Source organism: Elephas maximus, chromosome 7 (assembly GCF_024166365.1).
Source record: "Elephas maximus indicus isolate mEleMax1 chromosome 7, mEleMax1 primary haplotype, whole genome shotgun sequence".
Taxonomy (NCBI): Eukaryota; Metazoa; Chordata; class Mammalia; order Proboscidea; family Elephantidae; genus Elephas; species Elephas maximus.
Window position 1 is genome coordinate 88,083,934 of NC_064825.1, and position 20,687 is coordinate 88,104,620.

A 20,687-nucleotide genomic window follows, 5' to 3' on the forward strand; every position below is an offset into this window, starting at 1 on the left:
GATCTGGGGACTGTGACCTCTGGGGTCCTTCTAGTCTCAGTCAGACCATTGAGTCTGGTCTTTTTATGAGAATTTGAGGTCTGCATCCACTGCTTTTCTGCTCCATCAGGGGTTCTCTATTGTGTTCCCATCAGGGCAGTCATCGGTTGTAGCCGGGCACCATCTAGTTCTTCTGGTCTCAGGGTGATGTAGTCTCTGGTTTATGTGGCCCTTTCTGTCTCTTGGGCTCATAATCACCTTGTGTCTTTGGTGTTCTTCATTCTCCTTTGCTCCAGATGGGCTGAGACCAATTGACGCATCTTACATGGCCGCTTGCTAGTGTTTAAGACCCCAGATGCCACTCTCTGAAGTGGGATGGAGAATGTTTTCTTAATAGATTTTATTATGCCAATTGACCAAGATGTCCCTGAAACCATGGTCCCCAAACCCCTGCCCCTGCTATGCTGGCCTTCAGAGCGTTTGGTTTATTCAGGAAACTTCTTGGCTTTTGGTTAAGTCCAGTTGTGCTGATCTCTCCTGTACTGTGTGTTGTCTTTCCCTTCACCTAAAATAGTTGTCTACTATCTAATTAGTGAATACCCCTCTCCCTCCCCACTCTCTTAACCATCAAAGAATATTTTCTTCTCTGTTTAAACTATTTCTTGAGTTCTTGTAATAGTAGTCTCATGCAATATTTGTCCTTTTGCAACTGACTAATTTCTCTCAGCATAATGCCTTCCAGATTCCTCCATGTTATGAAATGTTTCGCATATTTATCATTTTTCTTTATCGATGTGTAGTATTCTGTTGTGCAAATATACTGTAATTTGTTTCTCCTTTCATCCATTGATGGGCACTTTGGTTGCTTCCGTCTTTTTGCTATTGTAAACAGTGCTGCAGTGAACATTGGTGTGCATATATCTGTTCATGTAAAGGCTCTTATTTCTTTAGGATATATTCCAAGGAGCAGGATTGCCGATCGGATGGTAGTTCTATTTCTAGCTTTTTAAGGAAGCGCCAAATCGATTTCCAAAGTGGTTGTACCATTTTACATTCCCACCAGCGGTGTATAAGTGTTCCAGTCTCTCTACAGCCTCTCCAACATTTATTATTTTGTGTTTTTGGATTAATGCCAGCCAGCCTTGTTGGAGTGAGATGGCATCTCATTGTAGTTTGGATTTGCATTTCTCTAATGGCTAATGATTGTGAGCTTTTCCTCATATATCTTTTAGCTACCTGAATGTCATCTTTATTGAAGTGCCTGTTCATGTCCATTGCCCATTTTTTCATTGGGTTATTTGGCTTTTTGTTGTTGAGTTTTTGCAGTATCATGTAGATTTTAGAGATCAGGCGCTGATTGGAAATGTCATAGCTAAAAGGTTTTTCCCAGTCTGTAGATAATCTTTTTACTCTTTTGGTGAAGTCTTTGGATGAGCATAGGTGTTTGATTTTTAGGAGCTCCCAGTTATCTAGTTTCTCTTCTGCACTGTTAGTAATGTTTTATATAGTGTTTATGCCATGTATTAGGGCTCCTAACATTGCCCCTATTTTTTCTTCCATGATCTTTATCATTTTAGATTTTATATTTAGGTCTTTGATCCATTTTGAGTTCATTTTTGTGTATGGGTCTTGTTTCATTTTTTTTGCAGATGGATCTACAGTTATGCCAGCACCATTTGTTAAACAGACTGTCTTTTCCCCATTTAACTGACTTTGCGCCTTTGTCAAATATCAGCTGCTAATATGTGGATGGATTTATGTCTGGATTCTCAATTCTGTTCCATTGGTCTATGTATCTGTTGTTGTACCAGTACCAGGCTGTTTTGACTACGGTGGTGGTATAATAGGTTCCAAAATCAGGTAGTGTTGAGGTCTCCCACTTTGTTCTTCTTTTTCAGTAATGCTTTTCTTATCCAGGGCCTCTTTCCCTTCCATATGAAGTTGGTGATTTGTTTCTCCAACTTATGAAAAAATGTCATTGAAATTTGGATCGGAATTGCATTGTACCTATAGATCGCTTTTGGTAGAATAGACATTTTTACAATGTTAAGTCTTCCTATCCATGAGCAAGTTATGTTTTTCCACTTATGTAGGTCTCTTTTGGTTTCTTGCAGTAGTGTCTTGTACTTTTCTTTGTATAGGTCTTGAGGATTCCTTAGGGTGTTCTGTGTATAAGATCATGTCATCTGCAAATAGAGATACTTTTACTTCTTCCTTACCAGTCTGGATGGCCTTTATTTCTTTATCTAGCCTAATTGCTCTGGCTAGGACCTCCAGCATAATGTTGAATAAGAGTGGTGATAAAGGGCATCCTTGTCTGGTTCTTGTTCTCAAGGGGAATGCTTTCAGATTCTCTCCATTTAGGGTGATGTTGGCTGTTGGCTGTTGGCTTTGTATAAATGCCCTTTCTTATGTTGAGAAATTTTCCTTCTATTCCTATTTTGCTGAGAGTTTTTATCATTAATGGGCGTTGGACTTTGTGAGATGCCTTTTCTGCATCAATTGATAAAACCATCTGGTTCTTGTCTTTTATTTATGTGATGGATTACATTATTAATTGTTTTTCTTATGTTGAACCATCTCTGTATACCTGGTATGAATCCCACTTGGTCGTGGTGAATTATTTTTTTTGATATGTTGTTGAATTCTATTGGCTAGGATATTGTTGAGGATTTTTGCCTCTAAGTTCATGAGGGATATAGGTCTGTAATTTTCTTTTTTTTGTTGTGTCTTTACCTTGTTTTGGTATCAGGGTTATGCTGGCTTCATAGAATGAGTTAGGGAGTATTCCATCCTTTTCTATGCTCTGAAATACCTATACTAGTAGTGGTTTTAACTCTTCTCTGAAAATTTGGTAGCACTCTGCAGTGAAGCTGTCCGGACCAGGGCTATTTTTTTGTTGGGAGTTTTTATATTACCTTTTCAATCTCTTCTTTTGTTATGGGTTTATTGTTCTACCCCTGTGTTAGTTTAGGTAGGTAGTATGTTTCTAGAAATTCATCCTTTTCTTCTAGGTTTTCAAACTTGTTAAAGTACCATTTTTCGTAGTAGTCTGATATGATTCTTTTAATTTCATTTGGGTCTGTTGTGATATTGCCCATCTCATTTTTTATTCAGGTTATTTGCTTCCTCTCCTGTTTTTCTTTTGTCTGTTTGGCCAGTGGTTTATCAATTTTGTTGATTTTTTTTTTCAAAGAACCAGTTTTCAGTCTGGTTAACTATTTCAATTTTTTTTCTGTTCTCTATTTCATTTAATTCTGCCCTAATCATTATTATTTGCTTTCTTCTGCTGCCTGAGGGTTTTTTTTTGTTGCTCTCTATTTGTTCAAGTTGTAGGGATAATTTTTTTATTTTGGCCCTTTCTTCTTTTTGTATGTGTGCATTTATTGATATAAATTAACCTCTGATCACTGCTTTAGCTGTGTTCCAAAGGTTCTGATAGGAAGTGTTTTCGTTCTCATTGGATTCTGTGAATTTCTTTATTCCCTCTTTAATGTCTTCTATAACCCAGTCCTTTTTGAGCAGGGTATTGTTCAGTTTCCAAGTGTTTGATTTCTTTTCCTGTTATTGATTTCTACTTTTATGACCTTATGGTCAGAGAAGATGCTTTATAATATTTCGATGTTTTGAATTCTGCTAAGGCTTGCTTCATGACCTAATATGTGGTCTATTCCAGAGAATGTTCCATGTGTGTTGGAAAAGAAAGTATACTTGGCTGCTATTGGGTGGAGCTTTCTGTATATGTCTTTGAGGTCAAGTTGGTTGATTGTAGCATTTAGATTTTCTGTGTCTTTGTTGAGCTTCTTTCTGGATGTCTTACGAAAGTGGTATGTTGAAGTCTCCAACTATAATTGTGGAGCTGTCTATCTCACTTTTCAATGCTGTTAGATTTTTTTTATGTATCTTGCAGCCTTGTCATTGGGTGTGTAAATATTTAATATGGTTATATCCTCCTGGTATATTGTCCCTTTAAGCATTATATAGTGTCCTTCATTATCCTTTGTGGTGGATTTAACTTTAAAGTCTATTTTGTCAGAAATTAATATTGCTACTCCTGCTCTTTTTTCATTGTCATTTGCTTGATATATTTTTTCCATCCTTTGAGTTTTTGTTTGTTTGTGTCTCTAAGTCTAAGGTGTGTCTCTTGTAAGCTGCATATAGATGGATCGTGTTTTTTAATCCATTCTGCCACTCTCTGTCTCTTTATTGTTGCATTTAGTCCATTTACATTCAGCATATTATGGATAAGTATAAATTTAGTGCTGTCATTTTGATGCCTTTTTTTGTGTGTTGTTGACAGTTTCTTTTTCACACTTAATTTTCTGTGCTGAGTAGTTCATATAATGTCTTTTCCTATTATTCGTTGTTGTTGATTTTGTTTCTGCTGAGTCTTTATTTTTTTCTTGTATTTTATTTTGATGAGTAGGATTGTTAGTCTCCTTTGTGGTTAATATTTACCCCTATTTTTCTAAGTTTAAACCAAACTTTTATTTCCTTGTATCACCTTGTCTTTCTCTCCATATGAAAGATCTATGACTACATTTCTCAGTCCCTCTCTATTTTTTTAATGTTGTCTTCTTTTATGTAATGACATCGCTGTTTCCCTGTTTTGAGAGGTTTTTTTTTTTAGTCTTGATTTATTTTTGTGATTCCCCTATCTGGGTTGATATCTGGTTGCTGTGTCCCATGTTCTAGTCTTGGGTTGATATCTGATATTACTGATTTTCTAACCAGAGAACTCCCTTTAGTATTTCTTGTAGGTTTGGTTTGATTTTTACAAATTCCCTAAACTTCTCTTTATCTGGAAATGTCCTAATTTCGCATTTGTATTTGAGAGACAGTCTTGCTGGATATGATTCTTGGGTGGCAGTTTTTTTCCTTCAGTGCTTTATATAAGTCATCCCATTGCCTTCTTGCCTGCATGATTTCTGTTGAGTAGTCCGAGCTTATTCTTATTGACTCTACTTTGTAGGTTTTTGTTTATCCCTAGCCTCTCTTAAAATTCTCTTTATCTTTCGTTTTGGCAAGTCTGATCATGTCTTGGTGACTTCCTTTTGAGATCTCCCTTTTGTGGAGTTCAATGAGCATCTTGGATAGATATGATGTCATCTTTCACAATATCAGGGAAGTTTTTTGCCAACAAATCTTCAGTTCTCTCTGTATTTTCCGTTATCCCTCTCTGTTCTGGTACTCCAATCACTCAGAGGTTATTTCTCTTGATAGAGTCCCACAAGATTCTTAGGATTTCTTCATTTTTTAAAAATTCTTTTATCTGATTTTTCTTTAAATGTATTTGCACCAAGTGTTTTATCTTCATTCTCACTAATTCTGCCTTCTACTTAATCAGTTCTGCTCCTCTGACTTTCTGTTGAGTTGTCTAATTCTGTAATTTTATCGTTAATCTTCTGAATTTCTGATTGGTGTCTCTCTATGGATTCTTGCAGCTTATTAAATTTTTCATTATGTTCTTGAATAGCTTTTTTAATTTCTTCAAGTGCTTTACCTGTGTGTTTCTTGGCTCATTCTGTATTTTCCCTGATCTCGTTCCTGATGTTTTGAAGAGTTTTGTATGTTAATCTTTTGTATTCTGTATCTGGTAATTCCAGGAAGACACCTTCATCCAGATCCCTTGATTCTTTGTTTTGGGAGCTTGTTGAAGCGATCATGGTCTGCTTCTTTATATGATATATTGACTGTTGTCTCTGAGCCATCTATAAGTTCTTGTATTAGTTTATTGTATGTTTTCTTACTGTATCCTAACTTCCTGCTTGGTTTTGTTTTGATATGCCCAAATAAGCTGCTTGAGTGAGCTAGCTTGATTATTTTCCCCTTTGAAGCTCTAACCTTCTGTCACCAGATGGCTAGAGCTGTTATAAGGTATATGAGCCTGGGAGTCCATTCACTTTTCTTGTGTGGATTCAGCTCAGGTGTCCAAGTAGCTGGTCATCAGGTGTGTGGTGTAGGCTCTGTCCTACAGTCTTAGAGGGGCAGGGTGATTGGTGTAGGTACAGGTATCATGGTGCAGCAGGGGGTCACGATCTGAACAAGGCAGGGGGCTGACAACCATCCCCCAAGTGTATATGAGGAAAGCACGTCCCTCTTCCCTAGAGCGCACAGGTGGGTGGGTCCTGCAGGCATAACACAGGCACCTAAAGTTCTTGTTTGTAAGGACTGGGAGGTACCACTTAACTTTGGACCCCTGTTGCAGGTGGCTAGGTAACGTGAGTGGAGCCATCAGGCCCTATGCCTTGATGTGGGTAGGCCTGTTAAATAGGCAAAGTGGTGTCAAACATCAAACACCCACCTCTCCGCCACACAGCTGAAACAGTTGCAGTCTGCCAACAAGGGCCTGTTCTCCTGAAAAGGGCCCACACAGGTCCATTCCGGGGTGAAAAGTATTCAAAGTCCATGGCCCACTTGTGCATGGACAGGTGCCGCTTCTGTCCAGCTCAGTGGAGTAGGCAGATTATCTTTTCCCCCAATTGTGAATTTATTCCTCCTCCAAGGCTGGGAGAATGGCTCAGGGCGCCCAGCAGGGCTTATCTTGGGCCCAAGGAAACTGATAGCCACTGATGCTGGCTTGGGGGCTGGGGACACGGTAAAAGAAACGCATGTATTTAGCTTTTGCCGAGAGTGCTATTCTTCTCTCGTTCTGGAGGTGTGAGTAGGCTGTGCGGTTCGCTGTCTCTCCCTGAGGAAACCGTGATTGGAACGCTACCGCCAGCCCTGCCATGGTCGCTCCAGGGAATGGTGCCTGATGGTTCCTGGAGATTCAGGTCCGGTAACTCCTCTCCACTTTTGAACCCTCTCTCCTTCCTCCTGCCGCTCAGTCTGTTTCCTAACTTTGCCTTTGATGTTCAGGTCTCTTAGCTTGTCATAATCATTTCACTTGTTTTTTCAGGTCTTTGTTTTAAGAGGGATCACCGGAAGTGTCTGATTACTCAGATATCTTGGTCCTGCCTCCCAGGAAGTATCTTTTTACTATAAAAAACTTTATTATTTGTTATTTTCACTTTTTTAAAAAAACAAGGAATTATTCACCAGTTGATAAGCAACTTATTAAACTCTAGATCCCTGAACATTTTTTAAGGCAGTGTTTAAGTGACACTTAGAGCTACTTGGGTACTAATATGTATGTTGGGGTGTGATCATGACATTGAAGAGTACATTTGATTGTAGGATTCCTCTGCTTTCAATTTTAATTTGGAAACTGAGGAAAGTTTCATAGCAGGTGTTAGTTCTGACATTTTACCATTAGGCTGGAGGTACAGTAGACAATGGCAGCCCCATGTCTAGGCTATGATGGGGCAAAACAGATTAAGTGAGAAATAGTTCTACAGAAGTAGAGTAATTTTACTGTCATTTATTATATTAATTTATAAAGGAGGCAGTGCAAGTATCAGCCTCCTTTTAAATATGAAAAAACTGAAACTCTCAATTAAGTGACTTACTGTGGCTTTTAAGTAAGTATTTAATTCAGGATTGACTTAACTGTGATTGCTTATCCCTGTGCTGCAGTCATTGGCAAGCAGTAGGTTTGTTTTTAAATCTTTTATTTTCTTTTGCAAGGATAAAGCTCATTTTTTATGCTAGAGTTTTTTTCTGTTTAAGCCCTGCCTTGCTTCAAAGGAGCCCTGGTGGTGCAGTGGTTAAGAGCTTGGCTGCTGACCAAAAGGTCGGCAGTTCAAATCCACCAGTCACTCGTTGGAAACTTAGTGGGGCAGTTCTACTCTGTCCTAGAAGGTCGCTATGAGTCGGAATCGATTCATTGGCAATGGGTTTGTTTTTTTTGGTTTTCTTTCAAAAGGTACTCACAATATTTGGTGTTTCAAATTGGGGAAAAAGTATATGTGTGTATGCATGCAATAAGAGGAGTAGATGCATATTTAAGTTTGGAGAGAAGATGGAAGCAGTATGGGAAATGTTTTTTGGTTTTCCAAAAACATGAGAGTACAATAAATACGTAAGAGGAAAACTCATGAGTTGAAAATACGACACTTGTCTTGAACTGACCCCAAATGGAAATTCGTTTGTTTCATATAATACTTAGTAAGCACATTATTGATCTAATGTCACTCCATGTTCAAAATCCTTCAATGCAGTCACAATAAAAACATAAAAAAGAATCATGTAGACTGACCTTAAAGTCATATGTGGGACCTACATAGAGAAAATTAGCACTGGGGATTTTACAAGAAATTGTTTATGAATGGTGAGATGTTGTATCATGCTTATGAATGGGAAGCTCAATATACATCTCCTATAGTAAATAAATATAGATATATATTAAAATCATGATATGAATCTGCATGTGTGCATATGTGTGTGTACGTGACAAAGTGAGCTTAGCGTTCAAGCTGATATAATACTTATTTGAATAACCAAGAAAATAGTGAAAAAAGAAGAATAATGGGGAGGACTTGTATTTCTTGATATTAAATGTACTCTAAAGCCACAGTAGTGAAAACAGCGTGTCATAACTAAATAGACATCCATGAATGATATAGGAAGGCCAAACTATGTAAAATTATCTAGTGTGTTATGAAGTAGGCATTTCAAACCAATAGAGAAATGATATATGCTTTAATAATCTGTAATAATTGGTTAATTGCTGATAATTAAGTTTATTCTTTGTAACAGATACACAAATACCAAATGAATTAAAGGGTTAAATGTTAAAAATGAAATCACCTAAATTCTAGAAGAAATAGAGATGAGGATTTGTATACATCTTTGGATGGGTATGATATTTTTAAATATGACATTCAGAGAGGAACCCATTAGGCAGAAGAGTAGAGATTTGCCTACATGAAACTTTAAAATAGCTCGCTGAAAAACCATCATAACAAAGGTAAAGGGTAAATAAGCTGGGAAGATATTTGCTACATATATAACAAATAATATCATTAAAAAATAAAGTGCTTTCTCAAATCAATATGAAAAAGTCAAAACACTCCAAAAGAAGAATGGACAAAGGACAACCTCACCTAGAGCTCAGGTGATAAATCTTAGGAAATAAAAGTACAGCCCCATGACCCAAAATTTTAGACTCTTGATAAAATTGTTATACTGTTCCTCAGAAAGGCTATAAGAATATGCCCACTCTTCCACATCTTCACCAACTTAAACTCACCAACACCAATGAACTTTTATTATTTTTGTTAACCTAATAATTTTAAAAGGACTTGAAGCACTCACTAATGAAGATCAAAGACCACAGCCTTCAGTATGGACTGTACATCAACATAAAGAAAACAAAAATCTTCACAACTGGACCAATGGGCAACATCATGATAAATGGAGAAAAGATTGAAGTTGTCAAGGATTTCATTTTACTTGGATCCACAATCAACACCCATGGAAGCAGCAATCAAGAAATCAAACTACGCATTGCATTGGGTAAATCTTCTGCAAAGGACCTCTTTAAAGTGTTGAAAAGCAAAAGATGTCACCTTGAAGACTAAGGTGCACCTGACCCAAGCCATGGTATTTTCAATCGCATCATATGCATGTGGTAGCTGGACAATGAGTAAGGAAGACCAAAGAAGAATTGAGGCCTTTGAATTGTGTTGCTGGCAGAAAATATTGAATATACCATGGACTGACAAAAGAACAAATCTGTCTTGGAAGAAGTACAGCCAGAATGCTCCTTAGAAGCAAGGATGGCGAGACTGCATCTTACATACTTTGGACATGTTGTCAGGAGGGATCAGTCCCTGGATAAGGACATCATGCTTGGCAAAGTACAGGGTAGGTAAAAAAGAGGAAGACCCTCAAAGAGGTGGGTTGACACAGTGGCTGCAACAGTGAGCTCAAGCATAACGATTGTAAAGATGCCCCAGGACTGGGCAGTGTTTCAATCTGTTGTGCGTAGGGTTGTGATGAGTTGGAACCGACTCAACGGCACCTAGCAATTTTAAAATGATATCTCTAAATTGCATTTTTAGATTTAACATGTCTGTCATTCGAATTTCTTTATTTGGAAAAAGTTAGGAATCATTTGCGACTGAGTTTGTTAAAGCCATGGAAATGGGTGAAACTGCCCAAGAAGACTGTTGCAATGAGGAATGGGCTGAGGACACCATCAAGGCAGCCACTCCCAGCCCTTCTTCTACCTTGACACACATGACCATATACATTATCTATTTAAAATGTCATTGTTGTACATATGTGTAGTCTGTTTTCCCCAAATCTAATTTACCTTAATCCTCTTTCCTTGTCATTAAACAAATTTATACTACACCATCTTTAAAGGCTGCATGTTGTTGTTAGGTGCCATTGAGTCAGTTACGACCCCTAACAGCCCTATGCACAACAGAATGAAACATTCCCTGGTCCTGTGCCATCCTCACAATTGCTGTCTATGTTTGAGCCCATTGTTGTAGCCACTGTGTCAATTTATGTCGTTGAGGGTCTTCCTCTTTTTCGCTGAACCTCTACCGTACCAAGCATGACGTCCTTCTCCATGGGCTGGTCCATTCTGAAAACACATCCAAAGTTTGTGATACGAAGTTTCTCCATCCTTGCTTCCAAAGAGCACTCTGACTGTACTTCTGAGACAGATGTGTTTGTGCTATATTCAGTGTTCTTTGCCAAAACCATAATTTAAATTCACCAGTTCTTCAGTCTTCCTTATTCATTGTCCAGCTTTTGCGTGTATATGAGGCGATTATAATGGCTTGAGTCAGGCGTGTCTTAATACTCAAAGTGTTATCTTTGCTTTTCAACACTTTAAAAGAGGTCTTTTGCAGCATACTAGCCCAATGCAATATGTCGTTTGATTTTTGGACTGTTGCTTCTGTGGGCATTGACTGTGGACCCAAGTAAAATGAAACTCTTGGCAACTTCAGTATTTTCTCCGTTTATCATGATGTTGCTTATTGGTCCAGTTGTGAGGATTTTTGTTTTCTTTATGTTGAGGTGTAATCCATACCGAAGGCTGTAGTCTTTGATCTTCATCAGTGCTTCAAGTCCTCTTCGCTTTGAGCAAGCAAGGTTTTGTCATCCGCATATCGCAGGTTATTAATAGGTCTCCACCAATCCTGATATAGTCCTGATATAATCTTATATAGTCCAGCTTCTCGAGTTATTTGCTCAGCATACAGATTGAATACATTTGGTGAAAGGATACAACTCTGATGCATATCTTTCCCGATTTTAAACCATGCAGTATCCCCTTGTTCTGTTTGAACAACTGCCTCTTGGTCTATGTACATGTTCTGCATGAGCACAATTAAGTGTCTTAGAATTCTCATTCTTTGAAATGTTATCTGTAATTTGTTATGCTCCACACAGTTGAATGCCTTTGCATAGTCAGTAAAACACATGTAAACATCTTTCTGGTATTCTCTGCTTCAAGCCAAGATTTATCTGACATCAGCCGTGATATCTCTTGTTCCACATCCTTTTCTAAATCCGGCTTGAATTTCTGGCAGTTCCTTGCTGATGTACTCCCATAGCCATTTTTGAATTATCTTCAGCCAAAAAAAAAAAAAGGCTGCATAATTACCCTTTATATGCATATAATATACTTAACCAATTTCCATCGGTAGACATTAAAACTGTCTACTGTTGTTTGCTGCTGTAAACAATGCTTTGATAAACATCTTAGAATACATATTTGCACGTATTTTTCATTATTTCCCTAGGAAAAGCTGGGTCACAGGAATATTTAAAGCCATGGAAAGGATGAATTCACATAGGGATAGGGAAGAGAGAAGTCTCAGGAATGAAGTTATAGTAAGAGGTTTTCGGTAGATGATCAGGAAATGGAGAAGACAGATCAAGAATGAGTAGCACTAGAAGACAGCAATATCAGAGAAGCCAAGAAAAGAGATTGTTTCAAGGAAGAAATGATCTTGGTCACCTGATCAAAAGCTTTAGAGTATCAGATAGGATGAGGACAGGAAAGAGTGTTTTGTATTTGGCAGCCAAGACGTCCTTATTGATTATGACAAGAGCTGTTTCACTGTAATGGAAGAAGCAGGAGCCAAATCAGAGGGCGGGAGATGAAGAATAAATAGGAAGAAAGGAAGTGGAGACTGGTTTTAAACAGGAACAGGAAAAAAAGTAAGGGTAGCTGGATTATGTTTTAGGGTTTAAAAAGGTGATTTTAATTTTATTGTGGTAAAAATATATATATAACAAAACATTTGCCAATTCAACATTTTTACATGTATAATTCAGTAACATTATCATTTTTTACAAGCATTATCACTATTCCCAAAGTATCTCATCAGCATTAAAAGTTTTTTTTTTTAAACATAGGAGCTACTCAGAGAGAGAGGAGTGATTCAGTAGAGGAGACTGATGATGCAGGAGCAATAATTGAAAGAGGGGGAATCCCCAGAACACAGATGGAAGAATCAAAATAGTTTCTCCAGCCTAGACATCTCCTTTGTGCTCTAGACTTACATCCACATGCTTACCTGATACTTTGATGTTTTACCAGTATATAACTTTCCAGGAATTAACATGTCTCAAAATAATCCCCCCCCCCCCGTTAATTCTGTTTTCTACCCCATCTCACAGTCCTTCCCCATTTCAATAAAAGATGCCATTATCCATCCACTTGCTTAAACCAACCCATGCCCTACCCTCTAATGTATCCACAAGTTACATCTTCAAAATATATCCCAAAGCCTTCCACTTTTCTCCATTTCTGTTATCATCATTCTGGTCCAAGGCACCATCATCCTTTACCTGGACTGCCACCAAATCCTCATGAATTGGACTCCCTGCTTCCATTCTTGACTCTCTCTGGTCTGTTCTCCAGGTAGCAGCTAGTGTGATCACTTTAAAATGTAAGTTTAGTCACTCCCATGCTTGGAAATCTTTCAGTTGTTTTCCATTGCACTTGGAATAAAAGCCAAACTCCTTATTGAACCTATAAGGCTCCACATGCCTGACCCTTGCCTACTACCTCTCCACTTGCTATCTTTTTCCCTCAGCACACTTAAAGTATGCTGGTCTTTTTTTAGCTTCTCCATGTACCAACTCTTTCCCACCTCAGACTTTTGCATAGCTGTTTCCTCTTCTCTTCCTGTGGTTTGGCACAGGGCTAATTTTTTTTTTTTTTCCTTCGGGGACTCTTTCGCTGATCACTTCTGTCCTCTTTTCACCATCATTCTCTGTCTCTGTAGCCCCTTTTTTTTCCTTTACTAGATAGAGTTTGTAATTAATAGTTTGTTTCCTGTTATTTGTTACTCCATCTCATCTAGTAAGTTCTTCCAGGGCAGTGATTGTCTTGTTTACTGTGGTTTCCTCAGTACCCGGCACATAACATCCAATGTGTTGAATAAAGAAATGAATTATCATTCTTTGCCATATTTTTTGTTTTATTCTATTTTACAGGCTACACATATGTATCCTGTTTAACCCCTCACTATTACATGGTCTTGATGGCTGGACCTTTGTCATGTGTATGTCTTAATAAATATGTGTTGTATGTACTCAATAAATATATGTTGACTGGAGTTAACTGAAAAATAATGAATGTGTGGAAATGGATAAGTTAGAGATGTCCTACAGTTATAACTGCCAGTATAATAAGGGCTTTTTCAATATGAAATTTAAGATCAAAGGTAGAGTAAAAATCAAAAAGCATTTTAGATATAGACTCTAAATTATGATTTACATACAATTTCTTCTGTATTTTCCCCTACTCCTTGCGCCTGCTGTATGCCATTATAACTGCTTCCTTGTTTCAGTTTGCTTTTTCTGTTTTTGTTATAGCCTTCAGGTCTATAGAACTTTCTAGTTTGGAGGGGAAGGGGTATATTATAATGGTGCCTGAAGGTAATATCTGTGTTATAGTGATGATTGATGTCTGATAACTATTTTCTCTAACAGTTTTCCTCTTGCCTGATTCTGCTGCAGTGTTTAGTGGTGATCCTTCCCTTCTTAAAACTTACTCTTTCCTTGATTTTTTGAGACCCCATTCCTTGTTTTCCTCCCAAGCCTTGAGTTAAACTTTCTCATTCTCCTTTGTGGTTTCCTTTTTCTCCTTCTGTCCCTTAAATTTATATTTTAAGTAATACATTGTAAAAGTAATAAATTATGGATTATTGCCTTGTTTCTTTAAGTAAAATAGAGCAGATCCCTATAATAATTTTACTCTCATATATGTTCTTCTATGATATCTTGAGTAGGAAGAGAGAGGGTAGGATTTTAGCCGGGTTGCAAGGTATTTTGAATTTCAGATAATATCCTTGAGATTAATTAATTAATATCATCAGTTATATGTGTAAAGGTAGGATCTCCAAAGACTCTGTCCTCAGCCCACTTCTATTGCAACATGATCTTAGGCAGTTCTGCCTACTTCTAGGACTTCAAAAAAGCCCAATTGATAAGGACTCCCAATTTTTTTATTTCTAGCTCAAATATCTCTCGTGAGAGTGCTGACATGTTGTGGGGTTGTTAACCAGTGTCACAGAACAATGTGTGTACTAACTGGTGAGAAACTAGTTTGTTCTGTAAACCTTCATCTAAAAGACAAAAAAAAATAGGGGGAAAAATTATCTCCGGAGCTGTAAGTGGAAATGTTCATTAACTGTCTTTTGAGTATTTGTCATATTACTTATGAACACCTCAAACTTAATGCATCCAAAATTGAACCCTTAAAAATTTGTTCAACCTGTGAGTGGCTTGCTGTCATTCTGTTTTCCCCCACAAATCACCATTGGCCAAGTCTTGTCAATTCTGTTTCTTAAGAGTTCTCAAATGTCAGTTACCACTGTTCTGTCCATATAATTTCTCACTTGGATTTCTGCTGTAGGATGTTGGTCATTCTGCTTTCACTTTTCTACACTGCCTATCAGATTATCTTTCTAAGGTAGCGATTCTCTACTGCAGGAGCACGACAGAACTTCTTCAGGAGCTTTTTAGAAGAAATTTGCAGGGTCCCATCCCAGAATTACTGATAAATAATTTTTGAGAGATTCTGTGAGAACTTTATTTAGACATATAATTTTCCACGATCTGGCTCCTCAAAGTTCATGAATGAACTTTTTTCAATTTCACGATTAAGAATTCCTTAATAAGAGATGATTATTTCTAGGCTTCAGGCTTTTGTTTTTCTCACACTGTGGTTAGCTAAAATAAAATAAGGATACATATAAAATATTTGGCATCTAATGGGAGAAAAACTTACTTAAGTTGAATGAAAAAGTGTCGAGCATGCTGAAATGGATGAATCTAGAGGCATGCTACAGTTCCACACATAAGGTTAATTCAATGAACTCAATGTTTATTTCTGTACTCAATTTAGAAGACAGATTTTATGCTAGAGAATACAGGTACATATGTGCTAGATGAAGTAAAGTTATTTAGCTTAATTCAGAGTATCAGAATTGCAAAGAACGTTAAAAAAAAAAAAAACATTAGAATTCTTAAATAAGAAACCTAGAACTCTAAAAGATTAAGTGACTTTGCTCAAAGTCTTGTAGCATATTTGCAAAATCAGGACTGGAATCGGGGGCTCTGAACTTCCAATTCGGGGTTCTTAATTTTCTCAGTTGTGAAAAAGTTGATATATCTAACACAGTCTTTTCAAAGCTTGAGGAGAGTTTCCAGTGGCCAGATTCTTTGACATTAAGAAAATGATATGACTAGTGAAGGCAAAAACTATTCATTCACTGCTTAAATAACTTAATGCTTCTTTACCTGGGCTTTAAAATATTTCATGGAACTTTTGCTAATTGATTTTTAAACTTATAATGTACTTTATTTCTTAAGCATTATGGACATAAGAGTAGGCTACCCAGGGAATAGATCTGTATGTGTTATTAACATCTGGATATGAAACAAAATATTCTCAATAGTGTATTCAAAAGCAGTTTCCTTTAGGAGCATATACCATCTTCACTCCATGAATTGCCATTTTTAGATTTTTGTCTCAGTTTTCTCATCTGCCCTAAAATATTATTTTCTTTGTTAAATTGAATTATGTTAGGGAAAGAATATTCATACTTAAGTAGAGAGTGGTAATGATGAATAATTTATCTTTTTTGGTTTGTTTTGATTTTGAGGAAAAAGTCGATATTTTTGGAATGTAAGTGACAGCAATTGAAGAAAACATTATATTTCCCCTGCAATATTCTGACCTTCGTTATTCTAAAGATTGAGTTAGCACCCCACTGAAGAGTGTGTGGGGAGAAGATGGTTGATTGAAATTTTATGCTAAGCTAGGAGTATGAAGATTGAGGAAGATGTAACCTTTATTCTTCGGTTCATTCTACTTCCCTAGGCCTTAGCTCATGTAATGTTTGGTGCTTGGAGAGGATGGGAAAAGTCCTGTATCCCTACCACCTATCTAAAGTTTAGGGGCTAGGAAAGGCTATGCTGGGCCACACCAGGTCCTTTCTTAAGCAAATGTACATGTATTCAAAGAAGATCATATACTAGTCCAAATGTAGGAATTAGAAACAAAGACCATGTTTTGAGGCATGTGGTTTTATTTCTTCAGCATAAGTTTTTTTAAATAATTGGGTTTTACTTAAAAAATAAACAAAGACTCAACAAAACAGTGGTCATCAGCTGTAATACCTTCTGAAAACTTATTTTAAAACAAGAAGGATATTATATACAGATTAACATCACTGTTATATGGCGTATGGAGATGTGTGCAGATCATAGGAGACTGAAGATGTACATGGCAAGAAGGCTCATCTATAACCACCTTGTTTGATAGTGTGTCTCTGAGATAAAGTTGAATTAAGGAAAATAGTATGGATTGTTTTTCTTCGTATTATATCTTCAATATATTTTTCCCATTGTGACAGTATTGTCAGACCGATCTACTGATCTGTATAGGTCAGTTCATGGAAAACTAGCAAGGATCAGTAAGACTGAGTGACTATTCTTTTTATTGAGATTTAATTCACATACTGTAAAATTCACCATTTAAAGTATACGATTCAGTAGTTTTCAGTATATTCACAAGGCTGTGCAACTATCATCACTAATTCCAGAACATTTTCACCACCCCAAAAAGAAACCTCATACCTGTTAGCAGTCCCTCCCCATTCTTGTCTTTCTCCAGCACCTGGCATCTACTAATCTACTTTCTGTCTCTATGGATTTGTCTATTCTGGACATTTAATATACATGGAATCATACGTGGTCTTCTTTGACTGGCTTTCACTTAGCATAATGTTTTTAAGGTTCATCCAAGTTTTAGCATGTATCAGTACTTTATTCCTTTTTATGGCTGAATAATACTCCATTTTATGGCTATATCACATTTTGTTTACCCATTCATCAGTTGGTGGGCATTTGGGCTATCTCTACTTTTTGGCTATCATGAATAGCTGCTATGAACATTCATGTAGAAGTTTTTGTGTGAACATATTTTCAGTTCTTAAGAAAACAGGAGAAAATCTTTGAAACCTGGGATCAGGCAAAGATTCTTGACTACAACACCAAAAGTACAATCTAGAAAATAAAAAGTTGATACAAAATTAAGAACTCTTCTAATTCTAAAGACATTGTATGGGAATGAAAATATAAGCCATAGATTGGGAGAAAATATTTGCAATATGTATCTAGTAAAGGACTTGATTCCAGAATATATAAACAACCCCCAAAACTCAATAACTAAACAACCCAGTAAAAAATGGGTAAAAGATTTGAGTAGATGCTTTCCCAAAGAAGATTTCTGGATGACAGATAAGCAGATAACACTGTTAGTTATTAAGGAAATGCAAAAAACAAAACCAGTGAGATACTACTGCACACCAATTTGAATGGCTAAAATAAAATTTTTTTAACAAATCGACAATACCTAGTCAACAAGGGATGTGAGTGACTGAAAATCATACATTAATTGGTAAGAACACAAAATAAATGGTACAGCCACTTTGGAAATCCACTGGAAAACAGATTGTTTCTAGAGAGTTAAACATACATTACCATAAACTCAGCATTCGCCTTCCTATATATTTGCTTAATAAGTGAAGTGAAAACTTAGGTTTACACAAAACTTGTACACGCATTTAAACAGTTGCTTAAAATGTTTGAAATTATATAGGTGAGTAATTGGAAAGAATGTTAATTAATTCATTTGAATGGTTTGATTCCATAGAATGTTGGAATTAAACGGACCTTAGAGTTAATTTTGTCTAAGCCGTTTTTTCATACAGATAAGGAAATTAGTCCCATAGTGAGTAATCACTTGTTTAAGTCACACTGTAAACTAGTAATAGAGCTTGGACAATGAATTCAGCTTCCCTGTTTTCTAGGATATTATTCTTTCCACTGTACCATGCTGTCTGTCCCTGCAAAAGGGCTTTGTTGGAGATAAAGTTGAATTAAGGAAAATATTATGGATTTTTTTCTTCCAATTATATCTTCAATGTATTTTTCCCATTGTGACAGTATTGTCAGACTGATCTACTGATCTATACAGGTCAGGGATTTGGTCAAAGACTACTGCCACTTTTGAGAGTTGGTATCCTAGAAATTTTTTGATATGCATATGGTTTGGGTATATGTTTTTGATCACTGTGTTTTAATATCCTCTAGTTTAAGCTATGAAGAAGGACATCCCTCACACTCTGAAGCAGATCTCCTTCAGAGACAGACTTTTGCAGCCTCTCACCAGCTTCCTGGATATGCTACCACACCTCAGCCAACTGGTAACAGTTCTCATGAAATATGCTGTGAATCTGGGACCATTTAGTGAATAAGAAAAAAAAAAAAAAATTTGCATGTGTTAGGTTATGAATGTGTTTGGGTGTAAACATACCATGGGAAGTATTAAAATGAAAATCAGATTAAAAGCTATGTCTTTTACTGATAGAGAATATCTAGAAAATAGGTTGGGAGATTTTTTTGCAACTTTGGAAATGTTAAATTATAAATGTGCTTGGTCAAATTAATATTTGCTTTTTCAAAATTAAACAGCTTAGGGTTGTAGAATTTTTTGGCCTCAATTTTCAGAAATTCCTTTTTAAAATAATAGGAATATAATTTTATTTAAGTATATGTTTTTTTTTTCTTTGAGATATATTTTATCTTTAAATGTAGGTCTTTCTGGAATATTTGAAACAAATGTGAACAGTGCCATCACTAACACTAAAGAATCTTCAGTGATGAATTTTCTCTCTGCTGTTGAATCCCGAACTGCTCAGGCTGCTTCTTCAGGAACTACTCTTTTACCACAATTCAGGGCTCCATCCTGGCAGACAGGTAATTCTTTCTTTTTGGAATTTTTAAATCTTCTAAAAACACTGACAAAAATATACTCTGTATGACCACATCAAGGTAGTGTTGCCCAGAGTGATGTTAATTATTGATCTTCCAGTGAACTTTAAAACCTGAAATTTTTCACAATTTTAAAGTAGACAAAATTCAAGCATTTGTTCCTGGCAGGAATTCAGTTTTAGCCCTTGGTTGAAAACTAAACAAGTTCACATTGAAGAAGGTAGATATTATTAGAGATATACCTTGATGTAAAGCTTATATCTGACAATTTAAGTAGATACTTGTCTGCTTGAAAGGAGCGAAGATTAAATTTCATTTAGTTTAGTGACTTCAGGTTGGGTAGATGGTATTGAAAAACAATCTTGGAATTGATTTATTTCATCATTAGTGTTAATGTTCAAATATTCTTAAATGAACAGGTGAAATCACTATTTAGTTTAATAAAACCATTACACATTCATATTTTATTACATTGTACCCATTTCTCAACAATAATTACAAAGTATATGTGCCCTTTTCTACTGTTTTACTTATTTTATTTCTCAACTGTTTCCCCTCAAAAATGATTTGTGTGTATGTTTTATATATATGTGTATATATATATACACACACATATACACAGATATACATAAATCAGGTCAACATAAAGGTTAGTTTTTTTGGCGGGGAGGTTTGTTTCTATAAACAAAGGATAAGAAATGTCAGCGCGTATTTAAGAAGATATTTTAAACATAAATATAGGAAGTAGTAGTTTATCATTCTGATATAAATTCCCCTCACAGAGATTCTAAAATGCCTTAGCAAGTTTTTCTGCTGTTAAGGGGTAATTAATATTTTAGTGTGAAATAAAACAGAATAATAATAATAATTTAAAAAAACACAGTAGCTTCATTTTTTTGCTTCCTGGAATAATTTTACATTTTGTGTATTTAGTTGGACTTTCTGTTAATCAGTATCTTAATGCTAAAACTTGATACTAAGAATTTTAATAAATTAATGCAAAGAAAAATATAAGTTTTTTTTTGTATATGTTTAATGAAGGCAAGAAAGCTTTTAATTCACATCTAAGTAAACCAACACTTTCTATAAAATGTTTTTATCTTGTGCAATTTTTTTGGTAATTTTTTTAGGTTTCAGTTTTCAAAAATTCACTTTTGCAATTTGTATCTGGCCCCATAATTGAATTCAGAAGGGCCTTGGATTCTCAGGTTAGTAAGATAGAGGTTTTTTTTTTTCTTTTTCTTTTTTTCCCGAGAGCACCACAGGCTCCACTACCATATGCCCACTTAAAAGAAATATTGATGGAGTTTTGAAGACATTAAACTGTATCTAAAAATTGGGACACCATATACATATACCCTTAGTTGGAAGAGGGTATTAGTGTTAATGTGTTAGGATAAAGGAGCATCTTTCGGTTGGAATGTCTGAGATTATAATATGACATGAGATACATTTCAAAATATGCTCTGCTAGTAAAATAGTGTGGCAAATTTTCTAGCTTCTGG

General features: G+C 36.1%; 1 protein-coding gene across 6 annotated transcripts in view; it reads left to right on the plus strand.

The window, feature by feature from the left end:
* The window catches only part of QSER1 (glutamine and serine rich 1), an 82,198-nt gene that overhangs the window by 12,471 nt on the left and 49,040 nt on the right, over positions 1-20,687 (plus strand). For all 6 annotated transcript variants that reach the window (XR_007518234.1, XM_049890840.1, XM_049890841.1 and 3 more), the window contains exons 2-3: positions 18,502-18,614; positions 19,006-19,167. Coding sequence is in view for 5 of the 6 variants with exons in the window: in XM_049890840.1 (XP_049746797.1) it covers positions 18,502-18,614; positions 19,006-19,167 (275 nt within the window). In the remaining variant the exon portion in view is untranslated. The remainder of the gene's footprint in view (positions 1-18,501; positions 18,615-19,005; positions 19,168-20,687) is intronic.